Raw genomic sequence first — 23,061 nt, forward strand, 5'->3', positions numbered from 1 at the left:
ACGCTTCTGCGATGGCCGCTGGAGATGGATCATTCGACAGAACTGGAAGAACGACTCGATGATGTGGTTGAGATCAAAGTTCGGCTTGCAGATAACCCCCCAACACCCCCCCAACACCCCCCACCCACACACACACACACACACACACCCCGAGTGAATATATTGGCCATCTTAATTAGTTTAAAGCAGAACAGCAGTAAGGAAAATAAAACACCAGTCAACAAATTAGCAGCAGTAACTCGAAGCATATTTGAAATATTTGTTGCAGAAAAGTGGGCGTGGTCAAATGTCGGTTATGGCCAGCAGGATGGGGATGTTTTTTTTTGTTTTTGTGTTGCCTGTGATTAGGGATGTGAGTTTTAATCCCAGGTCCACAAATCTACCACTCCTGGGCCCCTGAGAAAGGCCCTTAACCCACAATTGCATAGTTGTATAAATGTATGTTGCTCTGGATCTGTTAAAATGCTGTAAATATAAATATGTGTGTATATATATACTATTTGAGTGGGTGACACGGTGGCTTAGTGGTTAGCACGTTCGCCTCACACCTCCAGGGTTGGGGGTTCGATTCCCGCCTCGGCCTTTTGTGTGTGGAGTTTGCATGTTCTCAATGTGCCTCGGGGGTTTCCTCCGGGTACTCCGGTTTCCTCCTCCGGTCCAAAGACATGCATGGTAGGTTGATTGGCATCTCTGGAAAATTGTCCCTAGTGTGTGAGTGTGTGAGTGAATGAGAGTGTGTGTGTGCCCTGTGATGGGTTGGCACTCCGTCCAGGGTGTATCCTGCCTCAATGCCCGATGACGCCTGAGATAGGCACAGGCTCCCCGTGACCCGAGGTAGTTCGGATAAGCGGTAGAAAATGAATGAGTGAATAATATTTGAGCCACTGATGGGTTGTTAAAAAGGCATTGATATTATTCACAGTATTCTGTATCATTTATCCAGTAAAGAATATGAACTTCTTGGCAACTTCCATGTCTTTTTATATCCTCATTCTATCTCATGAGACTTCAAACTCGCCGAGACCGGAGCGTTTCTTTGCATGCAGCTTCAAAATGACAAACACACAGCCGTTATGTAATGCAGTACGGTGCTCACTTGCCCTACTGAGTGCACCCAGGAGTCCACTGTTCTTCTGCCTGACCTTTAACCTCAGCCTACACATCCACTTATTAGTACACAGCCGGATAACCGAAGCTCCAAAGGTTTTCCGGTTGCTTCATCGATTTCCTGGATATAATGAAGCTCGAGCTATTGTAGAGCGTCTCTATGGAGAAGCGGCAAAACGCTCTGTATCTGTCAAAATACTGTCAAAAAAAAAAGGTTTTCAGAAGACATTCCACTCTTACAGGCATTACACACATGGTTTGGAGTTGGTTTGTTCTGTTATTTAGCAGAATTTGTTTAATGTTGTTTTTAATTCACTCTTTTAATTTGCCAAAGGAATAACAGAAAGAACACCAGTGTCTCTGTAGGTGGTGGGTTGGGTGTCTTTGGTGTACGTTTCCTTATTTCCCCCCAGGCCTACCGGCAACTATGTCATGTTCCCACTTATGACTTTTATTGGACGATCCTCGATGCTCCGCCTACCCCGTGCTATTGGTTGGATGAGTCTTTCCAGCGGGCATTTAAACTTCGTCAGCTTACCTCTAGGAGTCTCTGCAGTTATGCCGTGTGTTTAAATGTTGTGAGCTGCTCGCGTGTCGTTTTGCCTGTATGTGTTATCCTCTGTTGTTATAGACCTTGTGTTGGACCCTAGACCCTAGTTGCATTTCGGGATGTGGTAGCTTAGTGGTTAAGGTGTTGGGCTATTGATCGGAAGGTCATGGGTTCGAACCCCAGGTCCACCAAGCTGCCACTGCTGGGCCCCTGAGCAAGGTCCTTAACCCTCAGTTGATCAGTTGTAAGTCACTCTGGATAAGGGTATAAATATCTAGACAGGGATGTGGTAGCTTAGTGGTTAAGGTGTTGGGCTACCAATCAGAAGGTTGTGAGTTCGATTCCTACGTCCACTAAACTAAACCGCCTCTGTTCGGCCCCTGAGCAAAGTCCTTAACCCTCAATTGCTCAGTCGTATAATGAGATAAAAAATGTAAGTAGCTCTGGATAAGGGCTAAATGCTAAAGGGCTAAATGCTGCAAATGTAAATGAAGACCCCTCATGTTTTCCTGCTATATTGTACAGTATATACACGTCTCTGTAAATATCGTAAGTATTCTCCACTTGGTGGTCTGTAGGAAGTTTTTTTGGTTAGATAGGGACCGAGGGAGGGACGTGCAATTTTTCCTTTTCATTTCTTTGTGACACGTTAATCGAATGGGATCATGTTTAGTTAGACGGAGCTTTGTTTATTATTCTGTCCTTGCCGACCTCCGAAGCCGTCACCACCTAAGCGCAGACTAAAACCAAGCAAGCAATACCATTTTGCGCCACTTGTTATCTTTTTTATTTATTTATTTACTTTATTTTTACCTCTATGTTGCTGTCTGATCCAGACAAGGTAATAACATGTTAAAGAATAAAGTAAAACCTTGAAGAAGAAGCGGACCAAGCACTCATCTGCTGTACAGTAAGAAGAAAAGAAGACGAGAGCATTCTGTCTCATTAGCATTGTCAAAGCTAGCAGCAGGCAGAGTCTGTGAGGACTTCATTCATATCTAAACAAACGTATCATATGGTGAAGAAAAGTCTCGAGCGTTCGATCAGACTCTTTATGTTTCAGTTTCAGTCTTGTAGCAGTTGCTATGAGAAACAAACTGCTTGAAGATTTTGCTGTGCGCTAATTTTGAAGCCCTCTTTTGAAGCATTTAGCTTTTATTTATAGAACTCCTTCAACTCTCTCACTTCTATCCACATCATAGCAGATCGTTGGGAAGCTGCGTTACGGCTGAATAAAATAAATTTGATTAATGGAGGGAGTTTATTTCGTTCCTTTATTCTGTTAGAACTTTCTCAAAGTTTTTACAGCCAGTGAGAGTTCATCTTGTGCTTCTGCACCGAGTCTACAGGCTGAAATAAAGCTCGCCAGCTGTTTGCGGGCTTTTTTATTTTTACTCGGATACATTTATATAGACAAATATGGACATTTATTTTGGTAATTAAGCCCATTTTGTTTTAGCATCCGTGTTTAATGTACTTTGTTACTGCACTCTGTTTACCTGAGCAGAGATTTTATCTAATCTAATTGTATTGGCTTCTTTAAGTCACCATTGAGTTTCAGTGACAGTTTAGATCACTTCCACTTCCTTCATTTATGGATCTCTCTGAACCTCTACGTTTATATATGTGTGTGTGTGTGTGTGTGTGTGTGTGTGTGTGTGTGTGTGTGTGTGTGTGTGTGTGTGTGTGTGTGTGTGTGTATCAACTCTATTATTACATATTTAACTCATTTTAAGGAAAAATAAAACGATTATATAGGAGGAAAAAATGGCAGCCAAAAAAAAAAAGAAAATATTTGTTGGTTATATTAATGAGTTTGCACCTTATTATTATTAATATTATTATTATTTATTTATTTATTTATTTATTTATTTACTAATATTTACTTACCTACTTACTTATATTCCCCATGTTTTTTAAATATATTTTGAAGGCATGTTAAATTCCAGACATTTGAGATGCTAGCATCAGCTAGTCACGAACTGAAACATTTGATATTTTGTTCAAATTTTTATAGATTTTTACATCTGACTATATATTTTTGGCATTTCCATTTCCAGCATTTGACAGATGCCCTTTATCCAGAATAACGTACACTTTTAATCTTAAATTTTGTACAACTGACGGTTGTCGGGGCCCGGCAGTGGCAGCTTGGTGGACCTGGGATTCAAACTCACAACCTCCTGTTCAGTAGTCCGACACCTTAACCAATAAGCTACCACATCCTACTTAAATCCTTTCCTTAGCAATGGTATTAAACTCAAGCAGAAACTCAACAGAACGTCAAAGAGACAACTCAAGAATGAACACGATTTTAAATTCAAATAAAATAAATCAGTTCTTATTTTAAAGAACTATCACTAATGGTTTCTGTTCTCGCTGAGAATGCCAGGCTTTTGTGAACGCAATTAAACCCAAGAACAATTTAAATATAATTACAAATTAATTAAACCAAATTACGATATAAAGCTTTGTGTTGAGGCGGCTGTAATGTAGAGTATATGATGTATTCAGGGATCTTCATTCCCTTCTTCTTCTTCTTCTTCTTCTTCTTCTTCTTCTTCTTCACACAGCCAGTAAGTCCTGCACCTTTGCTGTAAGGGAATAGATTCAGTAAGGGAATAGAACAGCTGAATGATCAGAACAGTGACCGGCTGATTGCCAGAGAATTACAGAAAGCAACCCAAAACCAAAATTAGGCTTTTTACTCAACTGCCACTTCACACTGGAATTATCACGTCAGCCATAATGACTGCAGACATTAAAGCTTCCTATTCACTACTTATCAATGTTCTGGGGCCATATTTAGATAATAAAACAATATAAATGTAATAAACGTTATTTTATTGTCTGAAATATAACAAATCTTTGTATTACTGTAAACACTAAAAGCCCCAAATTGTCGATGGCCGTTTCGTGTACACCAGTAGCGTAATATAATAACATTAATCGTTGTGTAATATACTGTATAAGTCATCATAATAACCCCCTTTTAAATGATACATGTGCTTATTGATGCTTGTCGATTGCATTGACGTGGCTTCAAACGGCAAAATGTCACCTGTGTCTGTTTCTGTAACTGTTGTTTTTTTTTTAATTAATTGCCACCTCATATGGACCCAGAAGGCCCAGATTGCTCACATGGTGTTTAAGGTGTCCAGGAGACCGTCACGCCTTCTTTGAACCATTTGTTGCGTCAGTCAATTTTATAATCAAGTCTTCATCAGCGATCGTTCGAAGACGAAGATTAAAACAAAGACAGGGCTAAGGACTTAGTAAGTAGTCTTAGCCACATGAAGTGCAACTGGGCAACCTGGGGCAAACAGTGCAGGACAAGACAAACAAGACAGTGCAGGACAAAAGACAGTGCAGGACAAAAAACAAGACAATACAAAAAGTACAAAAAATGCAATACACAAAAGACAATAAACAGTAACAGAAACAGCGCCAGGGGCACGGTGGCTTAGTGGGTAGCACGTTCGCCTCACACCTCCAGGGTCGGGGTTCGATTCCAGCCTCTGCCTTGTGTGTGTGGAGTTTGCATGTTCTCCCCGTGCCTCGGGGGTTTCCTCCGGGTACTCCGGTTTCCTCCCCCAGTCCAAAGACATGCATGGTAGGTTGATTGGCATCTCTGGGAAAAATTGTCCATAGTGTGTGAATGCGTGAGTGAATGAGAGTGTGTGTGTGCCCTGTGATGGGTTGGCACTCCGTCCAGGGTGTATCCTGCCTCGATGCCCGATGACGCCTGAGATAGGCACAGGCTCCCCGTGACCCGAGGTAGTTTGGATAAAGCGGTAGAAAATGAGTGAGTGAGTGAGAAACAGCGCCGACCGACCGGTGTAAATACTGTATGTAAATACTGTATGTTCAAACAATATTTCGTGCAGTAACATTAGAATGAACACAGTTTAATTTAGTTTAATTTAACAGTTTAACACAATGTGACTTGTTAAAAGCGTTAAACAAATAAATTGTATTGAATCAGTGTTCTACAGCTTCAGATATATATGGTTGAAATGACAATATAAAGCTTCTTGTTCAGAATTTCAAGATTAATATTAAACTTATATTTAAATGTGTTTGTATTTATCTTTAATGAACAAGTCTGGGGCGACTGTGGTGTCTGTGGTGAGGAAAAAACTCTCTTAGATGGAAGAGGAAGAAACCTTGAGAGGAACCAGACTCAAAAGTGAACCTCATCCTCATTTGGGTGACACTGGAGGGTGTGATTTATAAACTGTTATAAACACCAGAGAGTGTTATTATGAATAATGTCCTTTTTACAGTCAGATACAGGCTGATAATTGTGTATTGATGAGGATGTTGCTGTTCTCAAAGACCACATGTAGTTGGCATCTCGTCTTTGAATGTCCGAATCCTCATGAAGCTTGAGCTGGTACATCTCTAGATACCTCTGATATTCTGTGAGCAATGAACATCTAATTTATATTTAATTCATAAATGATCATAAACACCAGAAAGTGTTATTATGGATAATGTCCGTTCTACAGTTGTGTAACCTGGAGCTCCTGAACAATTCAGAAATTAGCTCCAAAGCTATAGTTTGAACACCCAGTCCTCTGATGCTGAAGCCTTCAGATGCTCAAGTGATCTCGATACAGCATATGTAGAACGTTATATTGTAGAACGGTATATTGATTAGGAGGCTGTTGTCCTATAAGACCACATTTAGTGGTGTAGTTATCTTATCTTTGAATTGTCAGCCTGTAGATGACTATGGAAGGACATTTGTTATGTAAAAAGGTATTAGTGTCATTTGTTCCCTTGTTTTTCCGCTCGTCTGTTCCTTATATATCTAATAAGAACTTTACCGTATAATAGAGTTTATAATACTAATTAAACTTTTACTTTCTTCTCAATGGAAATTCAAGGACGTTAATAATTCTTATCTGAGACATCAGCTACTGTCTTTCCCTCTTTTTTCTCTCTCTTAGGCACTTTCATTGTGTTTGGGTTAATTACTGTTCTTAACCCTAGCCTGCTTTTGGAGTTTTGAAATAGGAATTAAATGATGATCCGATGCTTTCCTGAACCCTATTTTCCAGAGTTGACAGAGGTCCTCGGGAAAAGAAATCATTTTTTTGATACCAAGAAATAAAATGGCACCAACGAAATGAAACAAGAGGCGACTCGGTCGGTCGTTTCTCTAGAGAAGAAGAAGGTTTCAAGATGGCTGACGACACTGAAATGTCTTTTATATTAAAATTCAATTGAATTGGACAGGGGCACAGAAGCCTTTATTATCGCCACATATACATTACAGCGGAATTCTTTTCTTCACATACCCCAACTGAGGAGGTTGGGGTCAGAGTGCAGGGGCAGCTATGATACAGCGCCCCTGGAGCAGGGAGGGTTGAGGGCCTTGCCCAAGGGCCCAGCAGTGGCAGCTTGGCTGTGCTGGGCCTTGAAACCCGATCCTCTGAGCAACACCCCAGAGCCTTAACCAGTTGAGCCACCACTGCTCTTTACCCATATCCCAAGTTATGGGGTCATAGGACGGCGCCCCAGGAGCAGGTGAGGTTAAATACCTTGCTCAAGGACCCAACGTTGATCCCACGTTCATTTGACGTCGTTTGTCATCGGCTGCATTTGCAAATTCCTTATAAACCTGTTCCAGTTGGTAAAATAAACATTAGTACGAAACTTTACCATCCAGTGTATAAATTTTAAGTGCATCGTGTAAGTGCATAGCGTGTGGTAGGTGATTTGGGACAAAGCTTTTGTCTTTGGATTAATACACATACAGTAATATGGTACATGAATATGTTATTTGGAATCAGAAAAGAGTTTAAATCTGTAGCAAGAACTGTAAGTACTCTCTCCAGTGACTGTTAACAGTGTTAACATCCGGTCCGATGGCACTCCAATAAAGTGCTCTACTGTGCAGTACTTTATTTGAAATCACACATCCTCGAGCTCCCAGAAATTTCATTAAAGTTTCTCTTATTCAATCCTGTAAAACGTTCCTCAGAGCCTCATCCTCAGACCTCATCCCTCTCTTTCGTTCTTCTTAAGTTTCTCTCTCTCTCTCTCTCTCTCTCTCTCTCTCTCTCTCTCTCTCTCTCTCTCTCTCTTTGTTACTGACTTGTTACCCAATTCATGCTTTTCCTATCTTTCTCTGGTTTACTTAGTTCACCTGAAGTCTTGGGGTATTCTTGGTATTCTGAGACCATGAGTGAGATGTTTCCTTTTTGGCCTGATCGGAGAGATCGTGTCCCAGCTTAGCAATATTACATTTTTTTCTTTTGAGCTCCAAATATTTTATCAGACCTTGTAGGGTAAATTTTTTATCCTGCCAAACATCAAGCTGGAGGATATTCAGGATAGATTGTAGAGAGCTGGACAAAAGGGTGTGCTTTTTTTTTCCAAATTCTGCACTGAATCAAACATGAACTCTGAAAATACTAAAAGAATGTCAAATCACTGAACTGGCAAAACACCAATGCAGGGCCTGGAGTAAGTGTGTTAAGCTCTGAACTGCTTAACTGTATGCTTTGTCTGGTTTCTTGAATGAAGTGATTCTGTCGTTGAGGATGGTTTTGTTTTAGGGATGCGATGATGGTAAGAACGATGATGTGTGGAGTAAAAGTTAGGAATGAAAGTTTTGATGACGTAGTGAGAAGATGGTGTTATGGGAAGGTATTGTTTGTGAGAATGGTGTTTGCAGTGAAAATGGTGTTGTGTTGGGAATGTCGTGTTGAGTATTGAGAAGGTGGTGTGTTGGGAATGTTGTGTTGAGTATTGAGAAGGTGGTGTGTTAAGGGATATAGTGATGAGTAGTGAGAATGATGGTGTGTTTGGGCTGTAGTGTTGATTAGAGAGATTGATGATGTGTTTGGGATGTAGTGTTGATTAGAGAGATTGATGATGTGTTTGGGATGTAGTGTTGAGTAGAGAGATTGATGATGTGTTTGGGATGTAGTGTTGAATAGAGAGAATGATGGTGTGTTTGGGCTGTAGTGTTGATTAGAGAGGTTGATGATGTGTTTGGGATGTAGTGTTGAGTAGAGAGAATGATGGTGTGTTGGTGGATATAGAGTTTAGTAGAGAGACTTATGGTGTGTTGGGCAGATGTTGTGTTGAGTAGTGAGAACTTGTTGTGGTGTAGGATGTAGTGTTGTCGTGAGAATGATGGTGTGTTTGGGATGTAGTGTTGATTAGAGAGATTGATGATGTGTTTGGGATGTAGTGTTGATTAGAGAGATTGATGATGTGTTTGGGATGTAGTGTTGATTAGAGAGATTGATGATGTGTTTGGGATGTAGTGTTGAATAGAGAGAATGATGGTGTGTTTGGGCTGTAGTGTTGATTAGAGAGATTGATGATGTGTTTGGGATGTAGTGTTGAGTAGAGAGATTGATGATGTGTTTGGGATGTAGTGTTGATTAGAGAGATTGATGATGTGTTTGGGATGTAGTGTTGATTAGAGAGATTGATGATGTGTTTGGGATGTAGTGTTGAGTAGAGAGATTGATGATGTGTTTGGGATGTAGTGTTGAGTAGAGAGATTGATGATGTGTTTGGGATGTAGTGTTGAATAGAGAGAATGATGGTGTGTTTGGGCTGTAGTGTTGATTAGAGAGGTTGATGATGTGTTTGGGATGTAGTGTTGAGTAGAGAGAATGATGGTGTGTTGGTGGATGTAGTGTTGAGTAGAGAGACTTGTGGCGTGTTGGCAGATGTAGTGTTGAGTAGTGAGAACTTGGTGTGGTGGAGGATGTCGTGTTGAGTCGTGAGAATGATGGTGTGTTTGGGATGTAGTGTTGAGTAGAGAGAATGATGGTGTGTTGGAGGATGTAGTGTTGAGTCGTGAGAATGATGGTGTGTTTGGGATGTAGTGTTGAGTAGAGAGAATGATGGTGTGTTGGGGATGTAGTGTTGAGTAGAGAGAATGATGGTGTGTTGGAGGATGTAGTGTTGAGTCGTGAGAATGATGGTGTGTTTGGGATGTAGTGTTGAGTAGAGAGAATGATGGTGTGTTGGTGGATATAGAGTTTAGTAGAGAGACTTATGGTGTGTTGGGCGGATGTTGTGTTGAGTAGAGAGAACTTGGTGTGTTGGAGGATGTAGTGTTGAGTAGAGAGAATGATGGTGTGTTTGGGATGTAGTGTTGAGTAGAGAGAATGATGGTGTGTTGGAGGATGTAGTGTTGAGTAGAGAGAATGATGGTGTGTTTGGGATGTAGTGTTGAGTAGAGAGAATGATGGTGTGTTGGTGGATATAGAGTTTAGTAGAGAGACTTATGGTGTGTTGGGCGGATGTTGTGTTGAGTAGAGAGAACTTGGTGTGTTGGAGGATGTAGTGTTGAGTAGAGAGAATGATGGTGTGTTGGAGGATGTAGTGTTGAGTAGAGAGAATGATGGTGTGTTTGGGATGTAGTGTTGAGTAGAGAGAATGATGGTGTGTTGGTGGATATAGAGTTTAGTAGAGAGACTTATGGTGTGTTGGGCGTTTTTTTTTTTTGAGTAGAGAGAATGATGGTGTGTTTGGGATGTAGTGTTGAGTAGAGAGAATGATGGTGTGTTTGGGATGTAGTGTTGAGTAGAGAGAATGATGGTGTGTTGGGGATGTAGTGTTGAGTAGAGAGAATGATGGTGTGTTGGAGGATGTAGTGTTGAGTAGAGAGAATGATGGTGTGTTGGGGATGTAGTGTTGAGTAGAGAGAATGATGGTGTGTTGGTGGATATAGAGTTTAGTAGAGAGACTTATGGTGTATTGGGCGGATGTTGTGTTGAGTAGAGAGAATGATGGTGTGTTTGGGATGTAGTGTTGAGTAGAGAGAATGATGGTGTGTTTGGGATGTAGTGTTGAGTAGAGAGAATGATGGTGTGTTTGGGATGTAGTGTTGAGTAGAGAGAATGATGATGTGTTTGGGATGTAGTGTTGAGTAGAGAGAATGATGGTGTGTTGGTGGATATAGAGTTTAGTAGAGAGACTTATGGTGTGTTGGGCGTTTTTTTTTTGAGTAGAGAGAATGATGGTGTGTTTGGGATGTAGTGTTGAGTAGAGAGAATGATGGTGTGTTTGGGATGTAGTGTTGAGTAGAGAGAATGATGGTGTGTTGGGGATGTAGTGTTGAGTAGAGAGAATGATGGTGTGTTGGGGATGTAGTGTTGAGTAGAGAGAATGATGGTGTGTTGGGGATGTAGTGTTGAGTAGAGAGAATGATGGTGTGTTGGTGGATATAGAGTTTAGTAGAGAGACTTATGGTGTATTGGGCGGATGTTGTGTTGAGTAGAGAGAATGATGGTGTGTTTGGGATGTAGTGTTGAGTAGAGAGAATGATGGTGTGTTTGGGATGTAGTGTTGAGTAGAGAGAATGATGGTGTGTTGGTGGATATAGAGTTTAGTAGAGAGAATAATGGTGTGTTGGGGATGTAGTGTTGAGTAGAGAGAATGATGGTGTGTTGGTGGATATAGAGTTTAGTAGAGAGACTTATGGTGTATTGGGCGGATTTTGTGTTGAGTAGAGAGAATGATGGTGTGTTTGGGATGTAGTGTTGAGTAGAGAGAATGATGGTGTGTTTGGGATGTAGTGTTGAGTAGAGAGAATGATGGTGTGTTTGGGATGTAGTGTTGAGTAGAGAGAATGATGGTGTGTTGGTGGATATAGAGTTTAGTAGAGAGAATGATGGTGTGTTTGGGATGTAGTGTTGAGTAGAGAGAATGATGGTGTGTTTGGGCTGTGATGTTGAGTAAAGTGTTAATAATGCAGTGTTGGTGAGAATGGTAGTGTGTTAGGAATGTAGTGTGTAAGTCAGTGTCCCAAAGCCCTCACTGCTTCCTCACTGGAGTGGACAGAACTGGCTCTGAAATCTGGCTCATATGCAGTAAGGTGATGGATCCAGTGTTGTATCACACTCTTGTTAAAGATACCTGACGATGCACTTTTGTGACAAACAGGAAGTCATTGATTTTATTAGCGTTCTGACTACAGTGCCCCCCCCCCCCGCTATATTTACAGCCTGTTGTTACCAGTGGATTTGTGCTAATTATTGCTGTCCTGCTGGATAATGACTAATTTTCAAACCCTTGTGTGAAAAGGCGCATACATTAATCACTGGCCTATCCTCCGGAGGCCACTATAAACATGTCCTGCCCTCTGTCAGACCCCACGTCACATTTGCTGTTTATATGACTCTTGTCTTACCAACATTTCTGCAGCTCTAAAGGCAACATTCAAAATCCTGAACTGAAGCCAGTTGTTATTAAAGCTTATTTTACAAACTCTGATGAAGCCAGCATAATAAAATAGTTGTGATGGTGTGGAGATAAACAGCAAGATGTTCTTCCTCAAATGGCTGATCTTCAGATCGCTTCATCTCTTTGGCTTGTTTTGTACAGTGTCCTATACGCTATTGAATATCTGGTGATGGCGTACCAATGGGGTACATTTTTACTGGCTGTTGATGAGCATAGCTTTTGATAATGAGGAAGATTTTGATTGACTGATGATGATGGCGTATCTGTGGAATGATTCTGATTGGCTACCCATGATGTCTTGAAGACTTGAGATGATTGGCTTCTGAGTGTTATTAATCCTTGTGAAAGGGTTTTAAGATTTCATCAAATCCATCAAACCAGAGAAACCCCGCTAATACGAATATATTGTATTATTATGCATCATATTCATGAAGTACCAGTTCTGTACATAATAGAGCTCCACCCACTCCCCGAAAAAAAACCTTTATCCGTTGTCCCAGAAAAACAGATTCAGATTGCTGTCAGAAAGACAGCAGCCTCTGTGCTAATTAGCAGGGATAGAAAGTGATGTTCAGTCTTTCCTTTCATGTAACAAACTAAGACAGAGGCAGTATGTGTAATTGCATCATGATGAGGGAAAAATAACCATCTGAGTCTGGTGCGTCGTGTGAACCTAACAAAGTGCAAAACTGTTAGGCACATTGTCTTTTTCACACACAGACGCAGTAAGAGAGCTGTAGCACGACGCAACGAGAAATGCGTCTCTATCCTGGTGCTATCACACGTTTTTTTTGTATAGAAGGGCTTCGATCCAAAAGACACACAGTGATGGCTTTTTTTATTTGCTGCTCATCTTTTCGGCTTTGTGTCTCAGGTAAAGCTGACGGTGAATTCTAGACACGCACGAGGATCACTAAGCTGTGATACTCCAGTGCAGTAAATACTCACTTGAAATCAGCTAAATGTCATGAAACTGAAATGATGTGCCGGGATATCGTCAGGGTTTCATATTTGCAAATGGACATTATGAAATTGTACATTTTAGGATGGAATGAAACCGTTTTTTCATTCTCTCTTTATTTCTAATAATGGAGACCAGGAATGTTTTTGATTTGCTTATAATGACAAAGTAGTAATTATAATCTTTGTCTGATTCATGTCATATACTTCAATCGACTCAGTACCTACCGCATTCGATTCAGTATCTACTGCATTCGATTCAGTATCTACTGCATTCAATTCAGTATCTACCGCATTCGTTTCAGTATCTACAGCAGTCGATTCAGTATCTACAGCATTCGATTTAGTACCTATCGCATTCGATTCAGTATCTACCGCATTCAATTCAGTATCTACCGCATTCGATTCAATATCACTGCATTCGATTCAGTATCTACTGCATTCGATTCAGTATCTACCGCATTCAATTCAGTACCTATCGCATTCGATTCAGTATCTACTGCATTCGATTCAGTATCTACCGCATTCGATTCAGTATCTACAGCATTCGATTCAGTATCTATCGCATTCGATTCAGTATCTACTGCATTCAATTCAGTATCTATCGCATTCGATTCAGTATCTACAGCATTCGATTCAGTATCTATCGCATTCGATTCAGTATCTACTGCATTCAATTCAGTATCTATCGCATTTGATTCAGTATCTACCGCATTCGATTCAGTATCTACCGCATTTGATTCAGTACCTATCGCATTCGATTCGGTATCTACTGCATTCGAGTCAGTATCTACCGCATTCGATTCGGTATCTACTGCATTCGATTCAGTATCTACAGCATTCGATTCCGTACCTATCGCATTCGATTCAGTATCTACTGCATTCGATTCAGTATCTACCGCATTCGATTCAGTATCACTGCATTCGATTCAGTATCTACTGCATTCGATTCAGTATCTACCGCATTCGATTCAGTATCTACTGCATTCGATTCAGTATCTACCACATTCGATTCATTTCCTACCGCATTCAATTTGGTACTTTCTGCATTCAGCTTAATATCCACTGCATTCGATTCAGTACCTGCTACTACAATTGTTTCTGTGCCTACAGCATGTAATTTAGAACTTACTGCTTGTATTCAGCACCAACTCCATTCGATACAGTACCCGCTACTGCATTTGATTCAACACCTACCACATTCCCTTCAGTACCTACTACAGCATTTGATTCTGCACTAACATCATTCAGTTCTGTACTTTCAGTTCAGTATTAGTTCGATATCTTATTCATTCAATTCAGTACCCACTACTGCTTTTGATTCTGTGCTTAATGCATTTAATTCAGAACCTACTGGATGTACTTCAGTAGCTACTGCACTTGATTCAGTACCAACTCCTCTCCATTTAAAATTCTCTATATTTATCTTGACAGAATGTCTTTCTTGTCAGCTGATAGTTTATGTAAGTACCATGCTGCCTCATAGGCTAACAAACATACAATTAGTATGATTACAGTTAGAATGTGGTCTTTCTTAGCATCTAATAACTATAGACCTGTACCGTCCTAATCCCAAACCACAGGCATCTTTCACAGGCTTTCTGATGACTGTTATTATATATATATATATATATATATATATTTGTACAGTGTATGCTCCCACAGTCATTTATGCCTCTGTCTGGTACTTAATGCATACGGTATGCACTTTGCTCTTTCTCAGTAATTGCTATCCCTTTAACGTAAGCAAAAACCAGCATCCGCTCACGAAGAGGCCCGACACTATTGCTTTTAATAGCAGGTGTAAATGCAGGGGTGTGAACATTGGATGTGCGTAATGCTGAGCTGTACGTTAATATCTGGCATAAATGGGGCTTTAGAGATATTGCATTGTGTAATTTAAACTCTTTGGCTTGCTATTTAAAAAGCAATATATACAGCTGCGCTACTACAAGGGCTAAGCGATGTGAAGTCGATCGTAAACGGATCAGCTGCTAATAAAGACTGAGGCTTCGAACAGAAACAACACTGAGGCAGAGAAAATCAGGCTTCATGTAATTATGTCTTCTCTCGCTTTCATAAGCTGTGCCTTTGTGTCGTTCACTGAATTCTCTGCATTTTCCATTCCAGATTTTCTTCCTTCTCTCCTTCCCTAAGAATGTCTTATTATGTTCTGCATGAAAGTTTTGAGGTGTAGAACAGAAAAGGGAAGAAAAAGTGATATTTTCGGAAAAAAAAAAATCAGGGCGTGTGTAATAAACATAGTTATTAAATGTTTACCTGAAGAATGTTAACTGTGGTATCCTGTTCTACCGTCCTACCAGAAAAGCCCACTTTTCTACCACAAAAGTCCACTCCCGTACCAGAAAAGTCAGTCTCATACCAAAAATGTCCACTCTCATATAGGAAGTCCACCCTCATATAGGAAGTCCACCCTCATATAGGAAGTCCACTCTTATGTCACTCTCATACCAACAATGTCCACCGTCCTACCAGCAAAGTCCACTCTTGTACCAGAAAGTCAATTTCATGTCTAATCTCCTACCAAAGAATAAAAACTTTTTAAAAATCTTTTTAAAATCTTCTTCCCATAAAAGTAATGTTCACTCTCCTACAAGAAAACTCCCAGATGTGGTACACGAAGCTGAATCAGCACTCATGATCTGACATAGTTTAATTAAGGGTCACCATGACAAGATCTTTCCTCTCCAGCTGTAGAAAAACACAGCGGTTGAATTGTTGAAGCTGACAGCTCGCTGTTAAATCTGCCACCTCATGTTAAAGCACCGAGATCCAGATAAGAACCAGGAGAGTTCCTTTCAACTTGGGTACATGTCAGAAAGAAAGACTTATAGAGTCCATAGAAATTATTAATGTTAGGTCCTTTAGAGGATGTCCAGACTTTCCTGTGGTACAGTATCAGGACGAAAAAAATAGAGGGTCATTGACCTTACATAAATGACATATTAAACATATATTGCATATCTATATCCAAGAGGCTTTATAGTCAGACATCCAGATACTAAACCTTGACTGACTGACACAATATAGACACATGTTAATATATTGCATAAAGCTTATTTTCATGCAAGTTTAAGATTTTAGTTTCCTCCAGTCAACATGATTGAATGTCTCTATTGCTGTATTACACACAGATCCCTCTGTTGTTCAGTATTCCAAAGACTCGGGAAAGAAGACGTTGACGTTCGGTTTGTATTTCAAGCTGTCTTCACTGTAGGTTGTTTATTTAGGCTTCATTAGCTTTTTTGAGCTTTGGCATGGAGCATGGAAACAAAAATCTGCCATTTGTTTCTTTCTTCTAAGGGGTTTGAAAGAAACCATCTGTAGAATCCAAATTGAAAGTGAATCGTGAGAGCCGCGTTCTGTCATGGCGGATCAATCTGGTCCGAGAGCTCTCAACATGGCTGACTGTGTGATTGATTCCTCTTGTTGTAGCATGTGCACTAAACTGATGACACACTCGCTGTTTCGAGTGCTAAACCGCAATAAAAACGTCTAAGTGAAGAAACCCATAAGTTTATCAGCCTCCATCTCTTGTAGTTTTTCTGATTGATTTACAGAAAACATCCAAATAGATTGACCTTTTATACTAATTAGTCCAAACTGATGATAATGAGGTCAAATTTTATATTCATTACATTAATAGAGGAGTTTTGGAAGATAAAAAAAGATGCCAGAAGCATACTTTGGTAGCATGGTAGCATAATAAATGCATATACTGCATATATATACAGTATATACAGTATATGTAGATAGATGTACCACAAGCTCACATGCTAATTAAAAGCAGTGCAGAGCATTTTGGGGAAACCTTCTGACACAACTTTCCAGCATCAGAACAAGACTCATTTTTATATTATTCATAAATTATTGTTCTTGGGTTCCTCCGTGATTTAAAACACCTGTAAACACGTCAAGATTTCACGCTAATTAGAGTTGATGACTGACACATTACAGGTGTTTTATTTGTTTTTATAAGCTCTCAAGCGAAAAGCTAAAAACACCTCAGAACATATAAGCTGTCATGCTAATAAGGTAAAAACAATACCCAAGCTAGCACAGATTTTAAGGTAGATACAGTTTAAACATAGCAAAAAATAAATAAATACATATGTGTTAATAAGTGCTGAAAGCTGAAAGATAAAAGAGGGGAAACTGCTAGCATGGTATCAAGATACAAGGTTGTTTTTTTTTTGTTTCCTGAACCAAAATCAGGTCAAGTCTGCCATTCAAGCACAGGATCCTGTGTATAAAAACAGGGATACGGTATGTTGACTCGAGCTGATTCACTCTCAGCTTTCATGCTAAGATGCTAACTGATGCTACTAAGTTCACTGTTAGCCTCTTGAAAGACACAGGACATGATACACAGTATATACATCTTTTCAGGTAGTCAAAAAACATTACACATACCATATTCTCCACCACAACGGAAGTGTCTTATGCTCACAGTTGTTAAAAGACATTTTTAATTTCTCTCTGTCTATCTTTTTTTTTTTTTTTACTTTCCAGATGCTACATCATAGCAAGAGTTCCTGCTAATTAGATCCAATTAACTACCAACTAAACTGCCACTCAGAATTCTGGGTAAAGACAGGCAACATATGTTGGCTGTAAACCCGAAACACTCAGCGTTGTTGCCAAGTTTCTAAATAGCATTACTTCCTTTAGCGGGAACAGCTTACTCTAAATGTGTCAGAGCAATTCAAAATGATAATGACATGCTACAGTACCTTTAACGTATTTTTTGTGCTGTTTGGCATGATTTCTAGGTGCTAAAACATCAAGCTTTCATGCTAATTAGATAAAAACAATTAGCACTTCTGGATTCTGGCTAAAGGCAGGGAACAAATGTTGGTTTAAAGTTTTATTGCCAAGATGCTAGTTCTATTTGTTAAATTCTTACTTTTTTAGTATTTATAGCATTTTAAATATTCATAGAACACATGTAGTTCACATCAAAACAAGTAAAAAAAACTAATGACCATTTAGCATTCATGGTAATACAGCACCTTGCATATTTATTTCTTCATTCCCACCTTATATTTATCCATAAATGGTTTTTGAATATTGATTTATATGTCACAACTCCACACAGAATATCCCATAATGCTAAAATGTTGGTAGGAAGGAGCTATGTAGTTTCTAAAATTATTTACAAATTTTAAATAATTTTAGCCATATATAATGCAGTCTGGGGAAAAATGCTGTTTGTTGATCTGATCAAACTAGAATTGTTATTATTATTATTATTATTATTATTATTATTATTATTATTATTATTATTATTATTATTATTATTATTATTATAGGATTTCATCTTTAGGGGTTTTAGCCCTCAGTGAGAATTTAAAACAAGAAGAGTTTTATATTATATATTATATGACTACATAGTAAGCCAAAATTTATGGTATTATTTAAAACGGCAAAAGTGGACACCAGAATTTTATGATGTAATGATGCAAGTCTTGAATCAAATCAGTTCATGTATGTGTGCGTTCTCTACGAACAGTGTGTCCAATGAATGCAGTCATTAATAAACAAAATATTCACAAGACAAAGACCAAATCAATAAATGTTATTATTATTTAGTATTGAATGGATTGTTTGCATTAATATTTTGTTTGTGCTACAACTCTGGTAATAAGAATAGTGAAATTTCACTGCTTTTGGTTGCCGTCTTTGCGGCTTTCCGCCGATTAACGTTATAGATAAACGCCTCCAGCTCTGACTGACTCTGTGCTTCTCCGTTCATATAAAGCAGACAGCTGATGACGCACTTTTGAAAGACTACAACGCACGCGCGTAAAAGCAAAGTAAAAAAAATTGCTCTTGGATCAAACTGATAAATAATTTTGTTTCCCATCGATGCCATGTCCTGCGTTTTAACGTATTTTTTATTTTTTATTTATGAAAGTAAAAATTATACTTTTAGTTTTAAGGTGGCTTAGATCACAGACAGGGGGCTGAAGCCACCCTAAAAAAGTAAATCTGCTTTGAGTTGATGTGAATTGTTAAAAGCACTATACAAAATGCAGTGAATTTAATTGAAATTAAACTCTAGAGACTCTCGTTCCACTCATGGGGCACCAAAAACTGTACCACAATCATTGGCATTCTGGATGAACCATATTTGAACCCTAATGCCAGAATAATCAGCGGCTCTACTGAATTCTGTTCGTTGTAATATCCTTTAAAACAGGAGCTCCTCTGTACACTATACAGTAGGCTATATCCTTATCTGGTCTGTGAAGGAGAGTGTGTGGAGTTCAACATTTTGTTTTGACTCGTTCATCGTGTTATGACTATAAAGCCTGTGTGGGGTTGTCGACTGAGTGAAGTTAACTGAAACTATGTAGCCTCCGAAACGAAGTTTGCTAATGCTTACGGATAATCAGCAGAGCTTTATGAGTAATCTGAAAAGAGGACTTCATCATGGATCGGTGGCTTAATGAGCACAGGGATTCTAGACAACTCCTGTTTGTGTGTTAGTGGGTTTATTTGATGGATACTATAGACGTTGTTTTTATTCAAGGCTAGTAAATTCAGCAGTAAACTTAAGCACTCTCAAACTTCCTGTTTTTACAAAACCATCAGCAACATCTAAACCTAGTCATGTGATCACTGTGAAATGTTCAAAAGTGAGCCCGAAGCTTAGTTTTCTTTAGACACAAATAACAGCAAGTGTTTATTCCATGATTTATTCCATGCCGTCTTCTGCGATTTTTCCACTCTTACAGACCCGTTACTTATTTTTTTTCTCTCTCTCTCTGTTTCTGTTAGTCATACTGAGGAATAATTTTCACACACAAACACCATTTTAAATGTGATATATCATTTACTTGACACTTTATTAAAATATGGAGCAATACAAATGTAAAACCGTGACGTTAAATTGTACGGTTGTCGTACTGTGAGTTTATGAAGCTACTACACCTCTAATTTGAGGCCCTTCTTCATTTCTCTGTTCTGCTAGTGGCGACCTGAGCTGCTCTGATTAGGCCGTAGATGTCGGTGAAGGTTTAATTACAGGGCCGCATGTGACATCATCGCCACAGCTATTAATCTCATCCAAGCATTAATGCCATGATACCGGCTCAAGGTTTATGATCCACGTAATAAGCTTTATTTGTATATAGTAATAGGTAGTGACTAAGTTCACAGGCATGGAAGTGCAGATCTGTCCACGCTGATAATGGTGTGCAATTTTATGAGAAGAAATTAATAAGCCATGAGGCCAAACTTTCACATTGTCTCTGTTTCTAATTTACATTTCTTATTTAAAGAATTAAGATTTTTATACTAATGCTAAGATACAAACTGGGTTTCTTCTTAGAAAGTATTGCATTTGGAGTGAAAACCTGTCCAGGAATTCAAACCTTCCACTTTTACCTAACAATTCCTTCTTTATGATTGTCTGGTGAATGGCATTTTAACGGAAAGTGACTCAGACTCGTTTCTGGGCCGTAAATAAGATAAAGCCTAAAATCAAGAAACCTCCTAGGTCTATTGATCCAGAGCTGTAAAGGTCACAGTACACATGCCTTGTGAGTTGCCTTTTTAAAGCTGGGTCAGAAAAGAGTTTAAACTGAAAATTAAGTAACTGGCCACATCTTTTGAATAACAGTACATACTGCCCCTTTAAAATATTAGTATTAATATGAATTGTGTAAATATGAACTGGGGCAATGAAGCATCCACTACTAAGTAGTGAGAAAAGCATGAGGTTAAGGGTGAGTGTACAGTATGTGCGTGTGTATAAATAACAGCCTGCCTTTGTCTCTTATGTCTCTCAGGTGTTTAAGCAGAAGGTGCTGGAGCTTGGTGAGAAGCTGCTGCCGGCATTCAACACTCCGACCGGCATCCCACGAGGAGTCATTAACCTGGGCAGGTATGTGTCATGCTGAGCCAAATGGCAGCTTTAGATTTCAGGTTGTGTTTGGATACTCACCTTTCTATAAATTTTTAATATTTAAGGTTATATAAGGTGTCCTTCGGAGACATGATGCATTTCCTGCTACAGTATGTGTCTAACAATCCACCTTATTACCGGATTAATGTGATAACTAATGTGTTTGTTCGTTTTGCTTCAGTTTATTCTCATCACTTAGCCAAATGTAGTGTGTAATGTAGCACAGAAGGGCTCACTACCTTATTATATTGTGTGAGTTGTGTAATGATAAAGCTGACTTTGACTTTATGCTGTTTTCGTGCATTATGATGCAATGGGCAGTTGGCATGACGCTAGATTGGAGATTTGGATCGAGAGATACAGAATGCTTTGGCTGATACATTTAAGGTTTAAATCGATTCTTGCCATAATTACAGATTAGTGTTAGATCAAAGTCCTCGTAAGGAGATTTTTTTTTAATGCGAACTGAGCCAAAGGACAGAGCTGTAGTGCTGCAGAAAGGCCAGGTGTTCTGGATATTTTGAACCATAAAAAATGCTGGATGTGTTGCATAAAATAAATCCAATATTTATATGATTATCTGTATATTGAGCCTCAGCTCTGTGTTCTCCATGCTAATATGATTTTCGTATTACATTTTAATTAGGTTTCTTCACATTTTCATTTTGTTTTTGTATTTTTGACCAATGGACTAGAGCGTTTTTAGAGTTTGTTTTGCAGTCTTGATCATCAAAGTGTGTGAAGACTTAAAAATGTTTGAAGGCACATTAACATTCATTCATTCATTTTCTACCGCTTTATCCGAACTTCCCGGGTCACGGCGAGCCTGTGCCTATCTCAGGCGTCATCGGGCATCGAGGCAGGATACACCCTGGACGGAGTGCCAACCCATCACAGGGCACACACACATTCTCACACACTCACACACTACGGACAATTTTCCAGAGATGCCACAATCAACCTACCATGCATGTCTTTGGACCGGGGGAGGAAACCGGAGTACCCGGAGGAAACCCCCGAGGCACGGGGAGAACATGCAAACTCCACCCAACCCCGTCCCTGGAGGTGTGAGGCGAATGTGCTAACCACTAAGCCACCGTGCCCCCGCACATTAACATGTGTTTAGTTTTTGTAGATTCCAGGGTAGAATCAGCTGGTTCCAACGATCCTAGTGAAGTCACTTCTGGAAAATAATTTTAAAAACATACAACATATTTTTTTTATTCCAATATTTAATATATTCATTCATATATTCATATCTTCCTTTAATATAAAAGTGTTTACATTTCTTCAACAATTTATTGCCTAGTCATGCCTCATGTCTCTGAACGGAGCGATTGAGGGATAGACAGAGCGATATATGAGAACCCGGCAGCTGGAAGGATGCCAGCTTGTTCCCTGTAGTGACGATGTCACTGGGTGCCCCTGCCCTTCTTCACTCTATTAGGCATTGATTTTTCCAACCTGAAGATGCTCGGGCCATTCTGCCCCATGTGGGTAATGATGTAGAGAGCATTTCTAATGGAGGCCCAGTTTAGCATCTCTTTCATCTCCTTTTCTCCTCTGCATGACCTACGAGAAAGCAACAGGAGAGCCATGGTTTTGTGTATTAGTGTGTGACTCAGAGCTGAGATTGTGGCAGCAAGGCAGGGTTTGGAAATTAGTTGTAGTAGCTGAAATGTTAAGAATACCACAGGATTTAACGCTTATTTATTTCTGTTATGCATCACATTTCAGTATAATGTCAGATGATACAGACATTTATTTTCTTGTAGCAGGATCATGATTTTTCCATTTGGGAAGTTTAATAATACTATAGATACATTCACTAGATGTGAAGCACGTTTGCTTCAGACCTTGGAGATTGGGGGTTTGATTCCATGTTGTGCCTCCGATTTCCTCTCCCACACACTACAGGCTGTTGAGTATCTCTAAAGTGTCCGTGGTGTGCGTTTGTGTGATTGTCCAGTGTGTCCCCTGCCTTGTGCCCTCATCGATGGATGAATGGAGGGACGGAGGGGTGGGTGGATGTTCACTAGATAACTAAATATGTTGTGTAGAACTGGTAAAATCAAATTTCCTAATGAAAGAGCCTACAAAATATCTAAAAAGTCTATCCAGATGGGATAAAAGTGATCAGCCAACCATTTGACAAGACTTTGTCTTGGAGAAATTAAGCCAGTGGGGTGAGCACGGTGGCTTAGTGGTTAGTACGTTCGCCTCACACCTCCAGGGTTGGGGGTTCGATTCCTACTTCCTCCTTGTGTGTGTGGAGTTTGCATGTTCT

The 23,061-nt window shown here is 39.5% G+C and overlaps 1 protein-coding gene across 1 annotated transcript in view; it reads left to right on the forward strand.

The window, feature by feature from the left end:
- The window catches only part of LOC113658376 (mannosyl-oligosaccharide 1,2-alpha-mannosidase IA), a 220,178-nt gene that overhangs the window by 179,243 nt on the left and 17,874 nt on the right, over positions 1 to 23,061 (forward strand). Inside the window, exon 5 of the mRNA XM_047808679.1 lies at positions 20,659 to 20,753. Coding sequence (XP_047664635.1) covers positions 20,659 to 20,753 — 95 coding nt within the window. The remainder of the gene's footprint in view (positions 1 to 20,658; positions 20,754 to 23,061) is intronic.

The sequence above is a fragment of the Tachysurus fulvidraco genome, chromosome 25 (assembly GCF_022655615.1).
Source record: "Tachysurus fulvidraco isolate hzauxx_2018 chromosome 25, HZAU_PFXX_2.0, whole genome shotgun sequence".
NCBI lineage: Eukaryota > Metazoa > Chordata > Actinopteri > Siluriformes > Bagridae > Tachysurus > Tachysurus fulvidraco.